The sequence below is a fragment of the Pan paniscus genome, chromosome 8, assembly GCF_029289425.2.
Source record: "Pan paniscus chromosome 8, NHGRI_mPanPan1-v2.0_pri, whole genome shotgun sequence".
NCBI lineage: Eukaryota > Metazoa > Chordata > Mammalia > Primates > Hominidae > Pan > Pan paniscus.
In genome coordinates, this window is record NC_073257.2 from 41,567,228 (window position 1) to 41,577,819 (window position 10,592).

At 44.3% G+C, this 10,592-nt stretch overlaps 1 protein-coding gene across 1 annotated transcript; it reads right to left on the minus strand.

Moving 5' to 3' along the window:
- Window positions 1–8,632: 8,632 nt before the first annotated feature.
- LOC100987807 (large ribosomal subunit protein eL21-like) lies at window positions 8,633–9,173 on the minus strand. Its single transcript, XM_034929793.3, has one exon. The coding sequence runs from the start codon at window positions 9,103–9,105 to the stop codon at window positions 8,662–8,664; it is 444 nt and encodes a 147-aa protein (XP_034785684.2). The 5' UTR covers window positions 9,106–9,173; the 3' UTR covers window positions 8,633–8,661.
- Window positions 9,174–10,592: the final 1,419 nt, after the last annotated feature.

Consider the following 10,592-nt stretch of genomic DNA (forward strand, 5'->3'; position numbering starts at 1 on the left):
CACATCCTTCCCTCGACATGTGGGGATTACAGTTGGAGATGAGATTTGGGTGGGGTGCATAGCCAAACCATGTCACTATGTGATTAAATGAATCTCCTGAGGATGGATTAGAACTCAGATCACCTTATTCAAGGCCAGTGCTGCCCCACTTCACTTATGGTGACCTAAGTTTCTGAGTCAGAAATTGGAGAACAGTTACCATAAAAGGAGATGCAGGTTCTTTTGGTCAGTGTTGAGTAAATGTGGTTATTATCTCAGCTGGGTTTTTTTGGTGGGTGGGGTTTGGATGAGGGGAATGGGGATTATCACACACTGTAAACTCTAAATGAGTAAAAGGCTGTCATAGGCCTTAAGAGTAGGTAGATATCTAATGAGGTTTTGGTCACTCCAGTTGAGAGCAGACCTGACCAGGTCTGAGTTTATAGGACTCTCTCACTCCTCATATCCTCTAGAATCGGGGGACTGGGACTCTCCTCCTGAAGACAACCCTAAGGATTTGCCAAGAGCCCCAGGCAGCCCTTGTGGAGCCTGAGGTGGGGAATGTGTTTCCCCTGGCTGGGGGCTGGGGAAAATGTTTTGTTGCTCAGGTTACAGAATGCAGTTGGGCACATTGTGGCTCTGGGAGAGGCCCTTGCAGCTGTCATAACCAGGGCATGAGAAACTTCCAGAGCCTTCTTCACCCTCGGAGTGAGGGCTTGAGCAGTCTCTTGCCTACATCAAACAGAGGTGGTATGGTTTTAACTGTGCATTCAAAATCTTTGTGGGATATTCCAGACAAATCTCCTGACAGGAGACCTGCATTGGAGACCACATTCCCAGATAGTTCCTGAGGCAGGGCCCTGAGAGCTGAGGGTCTGCAGGGGGCAGAAAACCATCTGGGTCTCCTTTGGGCACTGGATTCTCCTCTTCGTGGTGTTTCTCCTTTCCTTCCTCTGTGGTCTTCCTCTTCTTTCTCTTTGCCAGAATGTTAGAAGGGAGTGGTGTCTTCAGGGCTCTCTTTTCCCCACCCATCCCTTCTACCTGCACCTATTGACTCATCCTGGAGAGTTACACAGTTGGCTTCTAGTGCACCCTGGCTGGCTGACACCGAAGCTGGCCCTTCTAATAGACAAGCCCAGTCATTAGCCACATGGTGCACAGAGCCTGGCAGCTGCTGACTAAGGCTAGGTGAAGCTTGGGGTGTAGATGCTAGCAGGGCCTTTGCTATTGCTAGTGTGGAGCACTGGAAAGCCAGAGGTACCGAGAAACAGAGGCAAAGAACTAGGAAACAATCTGAAGAAGCAGACATGAGCAGTTCCTCATTTAAACTCTGTTCTGTCATCCTCAGGCCCTTCTGCGTGTGTTCCGAGAAGCACCACAACTAGGCCATGCTCTGCTGACACTTAGTGCTAAGTTTAGAAGGTGACGCAACAAACCAGAGAAAAGGCAAAAGCATATACACAGTTGCCTCCATCAACATTGGTTATTTTGTTTTTTTAAAAATTTTTTTTGAGACAGGGTCTCACTCTGCCACCCAGGCTGGAGTGCAGTGGCGCAATCTTGGCTCACTGCAAACTCCACCTCCCATGTTCAAACAATTCTCCTGTCTTAGCCTCCTGAGTAGCTAGGATTACAGGTGCTAGCCACCACACCTAGCTAATTTTTGTATTTTTAATAGAGACGGGGTTTCACCATGTTGGCCAGGCTGGTCTTGAACTCCTGACCTCAGGTGATCAGCCCGCCTTGGCTTCCCAAAGTGCTGGGATTATTGTTTTTGATTTTTAATTGTATTTATTTATTTATTTTTTGAGATGGGGTCTTGCTCTGTGGCCCAGGCTGGAGTGCAGTAACGCGATGATGGCTCACTGCAACCTCAACGTTCTGGGCTCAAGCAGTCCTCCCACCTTAGCCTTCCAAGTAGCTGGAACTACAGGCAAGCATCACGATGCCTGGCTAATTTTTAAAAATTTTGTTGTAAAGGTGAGGTCTCCCTATGTTGCCCAGACTGGTCTTGAACTCCTAGGCTCAAGCCATCCTCTTGCCGCAGCCTTCCAAAGTGCTGGGATTACAGGTATGAGCCACTGCGCCCTGCCCAACTTTGTTATGTATTCTGTGCTGGGTGTCATATGTATGGAAGCATTTCCTACTTAATGTTGACAATATTATGGCTGCATAGAAAAACTCATTTTCCTGCAGAATGACCACAATTGGAAACAATTAGTGATATAACTTTGATGATATTATACATCTAACTACGTGCTTTCCTAATGATCGAGCAGCATTTATTCTCAGGGCTATGATCATCACCACTCTTGGGCCGGGGGAAGAAGGTTTTTCTCTAAGGTACACAGCAATGTTTTAGGGCACAAATGTTTACTCAAATTAAACGTTTCTTTAACTAATATTAAACCACATGTCTGATTGTGCAAAGCATTTCATTTTGAGGCTAATCCAGATTCCTTAATTGCTGTGACTCTTTCATCTCAAAACTTTCTTTTTTCCATTTCTCTTCCTTGCTGAGCCCTAGTGTGCAGGAAGTAAAGTATCCTATATTTGCCGGTAATGGTTTTTGAGGTGAAATGTAAAAAAAATGATGCATGGCTTCTCTGAGACTCTGAGAAATTGAGTGTATTGATTTGTCTTTACCATGTGGTAAAAAGGGTTTTTGATTTATTTACCTTTTAATCTTCAAATCTTGGCACAAAATAAAGGTGGCATGAAAAATGAGCTTTGAAAGGACAGATTTGGTTGTGGAAGAGAAACTGGCCAGGGCGATTTTTCCTACATTTCTGAGCTGTGTAAAGATGCAGGTCTGATAGGAGCTGACACTCATGACAAGGCCTGGGGCACAGAGCAGAGCTCCTCAAGGAGGCAGAACAAGGGCCCGTTCATTCTGGAATGTGGTTTGTGGGAGCACGAGGAAGGAAAACCATTCTGCCCCAAAGTTTTCTCCCATCAAGTCCAACAGGGTCTGAAATGCTAACATGTGAGATTCAATCTTCCACGTAAAACACTCTTTTCCTTGGGTTCTTACCGAAGAAGGAAAAAAAAATCCAGATACTGAATTATATTGTCACTAACACTCTGGTGGAAATCTACTTAGCCTTAGTAGCTGAAAATATGGAAAGTATTTACAAATTTGTCAGTGACTCTAGTGAATAAAGTTTTTTTTGGAACACAGCCATGTCCATTCATTTATATATTTTCTATGGCTGCTGTTGGCACTACAACGGCAGAACTGACTCATCGTGATGAAGACCACACTTCTCAGAAGGCCTAAGATGTTTATTATCTGGTCCTCTAGAGAAAAAAAGTTGCTGATCCTTTGTCTATAGTTATGCTATCCAGTACAGCAGCCACTAGTGTCATGTGGCTATTCAAATGTAAATGTCTTAAAATTAAATATAATTAAAAATACGTTTCTTCAGCCGGGCACGGTGGCTCACACATGTAATCCCAGCACTTTGGAGGCCAAGGTGGGCAGATCACCTGAGGTCAGGAGTTTGAGACCAGCCTGGCCAACATGCTGAAACCCTGTCGCTACTAAAAATACAAAAAATTAGCCAGGCGTAGTGGCAGGCGCCTGTAATCACAGCTACTTGGGAGGCTGAGGTGGGAGAATTGCTTGAACCTGGGAGACGGAGGTTGTAGTGAGCCAAGATCATGGCACTGCACTGTAGCCCGGGCAACAGAAAAAATTTATATATATTTTATACACACACACACACACACACACACACACACACACACACACACACACACACACATTTCTTCATTTGTACTAGCTACATTTCAGGTGCTTATTAGCCGCATGTGGATAGTGGCTACCATATAGGTCAGCACAGATACAGAACATATCCACCATTACAGAAAGTTCACTTTAAACCTACATATGAATGAAAATCTAGTGTATTAATCAGTAACACATTAATCTTGTGTATAAATCTACTCACAACCCAAACATATCATGTTCTTTGATCTCCATCACTTTTTAAAATCAAAGGTAAAAATCACTTCAGGGAATGAGTTAAACTCATTGCCTGCTTCTGAGCAGTAGGGTAACACCTCACTCTGAATAATCCTCCATACAGAATTCTCTCTGGAAAAATGATTATTTCCTTCTCATATGTGAGTCTTAAAAGACGCAGGCATTCGGGCTGTTTCCACATATTTCACTTGACTCCTGCATTCACAATTCCTTGCTGGCCTCTGGGTAGGAGAGAGATTCTGTGAACTATGGACTGGGTTGCCCCTGCTCAGAAGGAAGGTCACCCAGCCCTCGCGAGCCTGAGAACCTTTGGCTGCCGCCTTAAGATGACAGCAACAAACTCTTCCAAAGGGAGAGCTGAAGATCATCACTGTTCATCACTGCTGCTCGAGTGAGCTGCTTGCCTGAGGAAAGAGTTGAGGGGCTGGGGGAATCATTGGCCCTCCTCTTGGCCAAGGTTTGGCTTTCCGCACAGTGATGTGTGACTTTTTTTTTTTTTTTTTGAGACAGGGTCTCATTCTGTTGCCCAGGCTGGAGTGCAGCTCACCTCAGCCTCCTGAGTAGCTGGGACTACAGGTGCACCTCATCATACCTGGCTAATTTTTTTTTTATTTTTTGTAGAGACAGGGCTTCGCCATGTTGCCCAGGCTGGTCTCAACCTCCTGAACTCAAGTGATCCTCCCATACCTGCCTCCCAAAGTGTTGGGATATAGACGTGAGTCACCCTGCCCAGCCAACATGTGACATATGGAGAGCTGGTAAAGGAAAGATGGGACCTGGAGAATCTCTTTCTGATCTGATTTGAGAATCATTTTTATATTAGGTAGGGTAAAAGGCTGAGCTGCCGTAACACAGACTCAACAGTATAGAAGTTTAAAAGATGAAGAAGTTTCTTTTGTATAACCATCCAAAATAAATGTTCCAGGTGCAGCCTGTTCTGTTCCACCATTATTTAAGGACACAGGTTTCTTTTGAGTCATTGCTCTGTCCTCCCCTGCCCCCTGTTCTCTGGGAGAATTGTCTTCTGCATGGCTGAAGCTGATTATAGAGGCATGTCTGAGTTTCCATTGTGAGAAGGGGAAAGAGCATGGACGAGACATGCCCACTCCCTGAAGGCCTGGGTTCCTCATTGCTTGCTCATGATCCACTGGACTGGACGCCATACCTAATTGCAAAAGTCGCTGGAAAATGTAGTCTAGACTGTGCTCAGGAAGAAATGGAAAATGAATTTCAGTGAACTAACGGCACTCTCCACTATACCTTCCTTTCCTTTTCTGAGTTTTTTTTTTTGGTAGCGGGCGGGGGGATTTCTCTCTTGTTGCAGGGCAATGGTATGCCTTGTTGCCAGGCTGCAGGGCAATGGCATGGTCTCGGCTCACTGCAACCTCTGCCTCCTGGGTTCAGCCATCCTCCTGTCTCAGCCTCCCAAGTAGCTGGGATTACAGTCACCTGCCACCACGCCCATCTAATTTTTGTATTTTTAATAGAGACGGGGTTTTACCATGTTGTCCAGGCTGGTCTTGAACTCCTGACCTCAGGTGATCCGCCCACCTCGACCTCCCAAAGTGCCTTTTCTCAGTTCTTAATATTTTTTTTCTTTTCAAACGCTATGACTCCATATCCATCAAGATAGTGTGTCCGGAATTGGTGGGTTCTTGGTCTCACTGACTTCAAGAATGAAGCCGCGGACCCTCGCGGTGAATGTTACAGTTCTTAAAGGTGGCGTGTCCGGAGTTTGTTCCTTCTGGTGTTTGGACGTGTCCGGAGTTTCTTCCTTCTGAGGGGGTTCGTGGTCTCTCTGGCTCAGGAGTGAAGCTGCGGACCTTCGCGGTGAGTGTTACAGCTCTTAAGGTGGCGCGTCTGGAGTTGTTCATTCCTCCCCGTGGGTTTGTGGTCTCGTTGGCTTCAGGAGTGAAGCTGCAGACCTTCGCAGTGAGTGTTACAGCTCATAAAGGCAGTGTGGACCCAAAGAGTGAGCAGCAGCAAGATTTATTGCAAAGAGCGAAAGAACAAAGCTTCCACAGTGTGGAAAGGGACCCAAGCGAGTTGCCAGTGCTGGCTCAGGCAGCCTGCTTTTATTCTCTTATCTGGCCCCACCCACATCCTGCTGATTGGTAGAGCCGAGTGGTGGTCAGCTTTGACCGGGCGCTGACTGGTGCGTTTACAATCCCTGAGGTAGACACAAAGGTTCTCCACCTCCCCACCAGATTAGCTAGACACAGAGTGTCCACACAAAGGTTCTCCAAGGCCCCACCAGAGTAGCTAGATAGAGTGTCCATTGGTGCATTCACAAACCCTGAGCTAGACACAGGGTGCTGATTGGTGTGTTTACAAACCTTGAGCTAGATACAGAGTGCCCATTGGTGTAATTACAATCCCTGAGCTAGACACAAAGGTTCTCCACGTCCCCACCAGACTCAGGAGCCCAGCTGGCTTCACCCAGTGGATCCCACACCAGGGCTGCAGATGGGGCTGCCTGCCAGTCCCGCGCCATCCGCCCGCACTCCTCAGCCCTTGGGTGGTCGATGGGACTGGGCGCTGTGGAGCAGGGGGCGGTGCTCGTCGGGGAGGCTCGGGCTGCACAGGAGCCCACGGAGGGGCGGGGAGGCTCAGGCATGGCGGGCTGCAGGTCCCGAGCTCTGCCCGACGGGAAGGCGGCTAAGGCCCAGCAAGAAATTGAGCACAGCAGCTGCTGGCCCAGGTGCTAAGCCCCTCACTGCCCGGGCCGGTGGGGCCTGCCGGCCGCTCCGAGTGCGGGGTCCGCCGAGCCCACGCCCACCCGGAACTCGCGCTGGCCCGCAAGCACGGCGCGCAGCTCCGGTTCCCGCCCGCGCCTCTCCCTCCACACCTCCTCGCAAGCTGAGGGAGCCGGCTCCGGCCTTGGCCAGCACAGAAAGGGGCTCCCACAGTGCAGCGACGGGCTGAAGGGCTCCTCAAGTGCCGCCAAAGTGGGAGCCCAGGCAGAGGAGGCGCCGAGAGCGAGCGAGGGCTGTGAGGACTGCCAGCACGCTGTCACCTCTCAATAGTATATTGTTTCCCATCTTCCCCTACTTCTACCTCCCTCTCTTTCCAAAAAGAAAGAAAGAAACAAACAAAAAACAGAAAAGCCAAGAATGAAAGAGAATTTATTTTTTCAACCTTTTTGTTCATATTTCAAAAATCACAAACTCCTAGCAGACATAGACTGGGTTGAAAATAATTACATTTCTATGGAATGAGCCCTTTCTATCTAAATGCTAGACTCTCCCAAATGGGCGCTCTTTCATGTTTTCCTGGAGCAGGGGTGGTGTGGGACAGCGACCTCTCATCATATCGTCAACAGCCAGAAACATAGATACAACCGGAATGTTTTCTGGAGCCAATTTGCTGTGTGCAGGCCTCAGCGTTCCGTATCGTTTTGTTCCCTTCATTCCACTAGAGCGGCTCCAAGTCATGACAACCGGTGGGGATAATTGACGTAAAAGTGCTCAACCCCGAGTGGCCAAGCTTCCCCCAGACAATTGCTGGATTGTTCGGGGACCTGTTGATGCAACAAACCTCGTGCTGAGAAGCTTGCCCCGTAATTAGCAAGCAATGCTGTCAAGCTCATCAAATGGTTTTGTGTGATGGAATGAACGAGACAAAGCACTCTCCTCTCCTTCGCTGGCAGGGAAGACAGTCGGTTTCTGAGTGGAGCTGACACCTCTGTAAAGGGAACTAAGTGAATGTGGCTTCCATTTCACACTTGTGCTTTCCGGACTGATACCAAATCTATGAGCCTGAGCTCTCGAGTTTGGCTCTCTGGTACCGGGCTGATGGGCAGCAAAGTCTTAATGAAGCTCAGGGAAGGAAACAATGGCTTTGGGTTGTGAGCCCTGTTTTCTTTATGCCTCAATAACCCTGAATAACCTCTGGGAATTCTCAAAAAGGAGCATGTTTTGCACTCACTCAACACAGAAAGGAAGTTCAATACGTGATAGTTTTAACCTTGACGTTGACTTTGCCTATTTGGGGAAATTAGAAATGATGCAAGGTGATCTCCAAGTTACTCAGTGCTAGAAGAATACCGTTCACTGTGTATACTGTACACTGTGATTAAAGCAAATGTAAATTTTATATTTTTTATTTGCTTTTATGAAAACATACAGTTGTAAAGAAACATTGAGGAGTGTTGGGGAAAGCAGCAGATGAGAAAAAACATGGGTAGAAATTTAACTTTTAAAGGCCTCAGCTGCCTTGACTGTAAATTGGGAACATTCTTCATATAATCTTTAGAATGTTATTCAACCCCAAATATGTATGAACAGATGGATCATGTCCTTTACAAAGCATTGTAATATATATAGTTATGTTCTTAAAAATCCCTTTCCTTCTCTCTGTACATATATATTGATATTTATATGTTTATAAATATATGATAGATGATAAAGCTCTATGGACACATTGATGCATTAGATATTTTTCCTATATACTCATACCAGTTAGAAATATAGATGCGTTTAAAACCTGACTCATGTTTCTGAATTGAATGAGAATGGAAATAGTTACTTAGCACCATACATATTAATATCCAAATAATGATTGTTATTGATATCAACATACTTATAACTGTGACGATGACTGTAACACCATTAAAGAGGTATCTAAAAGGCAGAAATTTCTTTTTTTTTTTTTTTGTAGCCCAGAGGTCCTTTATTATTTTTTTTTAACACCTATTATGCCATGAATTCATAGGGAATAGGTTCCAGCAGCTCAGGCTCCTTCCCATTGGTTCTCACAAAGTGTGCTTCTCTGGGTGGAGCAGGCTGACGCTTTAGTTGAACCCAGGTACCTTTCTCTTTGGCTTCTTTCTTTTTCTGATCATTTTCCTTCACGCGTTTCAGGAAGCTGTCTCGGCTCTTAGAGTGCTTAATGTGCTCAATACACACATTAATTCTCTCGGCAAGAATCTTGTCCTTAACTAGTTTGTTTACAACAATGCCAACAGCATGCTGGGTAACATTGTAGACTCTTCCAGTTTTGCCATGGTAACACTTGTGGGGCATTCCTTTTTGAACAGTACCCATTCCCTTGATGTCTACAATATCACCTTTCTTATAGATTCGCATATATGTGGCCAAAGGAACAACTCCATGTTTTCTAAAAGGCCTAGAGAACATATATCGGGTGCCTCTCCTCTTTCCCTTTGTGTTCGTTACTTTGGCGAATTACTGGAAGATGGCGGTTCCGGCCAAAAGGCAGAAATTTCTATCTTGCATTTTATATGTGTTAAAATAACTGTGACAGGAGAGCTTTTAAAATAGAAAAATTCCCATTTATTTTAATTTTCACTGTAGATTTGATTCTTAAAAAGTCTTTAGCGGCTGGGCTCGGTGGCTCACGCCTGTAATCCCAGCACTTTGGGGGGCCAAAGTGGGCGGATCATGAGGTCAGGAGATGAAGACCATCCTGGCCAACATGGTGAAACCCCGTTTCTACTAAAAATACAAAAAAGATTAGCCAGGTGTAGTGGTGGTTGCCTGTAGTCCCAGCTACTCGGGAGGCTGAGGCAGGAGAATGGCGTGAACCATGGAGGCAGAGCTTGCAGTGAGCCGAGATCACACCACTGCACTCCAGCCTGGGCAACAGAGCGAGACTCCATCTCAAAAAAAAAAAAGTCTTTAGCCAATTATGGCATGATAAAATTGGGGAAAAATAGGCAGTCATAATTGTACATTGTTTATGGTATTTCTCAAACCATTCCATCTCTTGGTGGGCTTTAAATTATTACCAGTTGAAATGAAATGAAACCTTTGACATTAATGGCACATAGGCATGTGGAGAGTGAATTAAATATGAATATGTACTTGGGAATTTTGTGTACATTTTTCCCAATTTCAGATTAATAGTACAAAATAGAAGCTGCTGTGTAACTTCTCAGATAACATGGGGTAGAAAAATATTTTCTTCAACTTAGAGGATGGCCCAATTTTCAGGTTAAAAGGAACAAAATTTCACTTTTAATTACTGTACTATTATTATACTATTTTATAATCTAGACTTATCAGAGATGAAATAGGTTGATATAGATAGGAAATATGTCCTTGTATTACTTCTTTGCTTTTTTTTTCTCATTGTATTCTCAGCTTATATATCACCATACCTGGCACATTAAACATTAATAAATATTTGTTTAGTGAATGAACAAATGTATGAATTTGAGAATAGGTTCCTATATCTTTGTGAATGTTATGGTTAATGTTATGTGTCAACTTGACTGAGACATGAAGTCCCAGATATTTGGTTAGACATTCTTCTGGGTGTGTCTGGGAGGGTGTCTCTGGGTGAAATTCACATTTGAACGAGTGGATTGAGTGAAGCAGGAATATCTATATATTTTTATATATAAATATAGCTATATTTATATATAGAAATATCTATATATTTTTATATATAAATATAGCTATATTTATATATAGAAATATCTATATATTTTTATATATAAATATAGCTATATTTATATATAGAAATATCAATATATTTTTATATATAAATATAGCTATATTTATATATAGAAATATAGATATATTTCTATATATAAATATATCTATATATAAATATATCTATATTTCTATATATAAATATAGCTATATTTATATATAGAAAT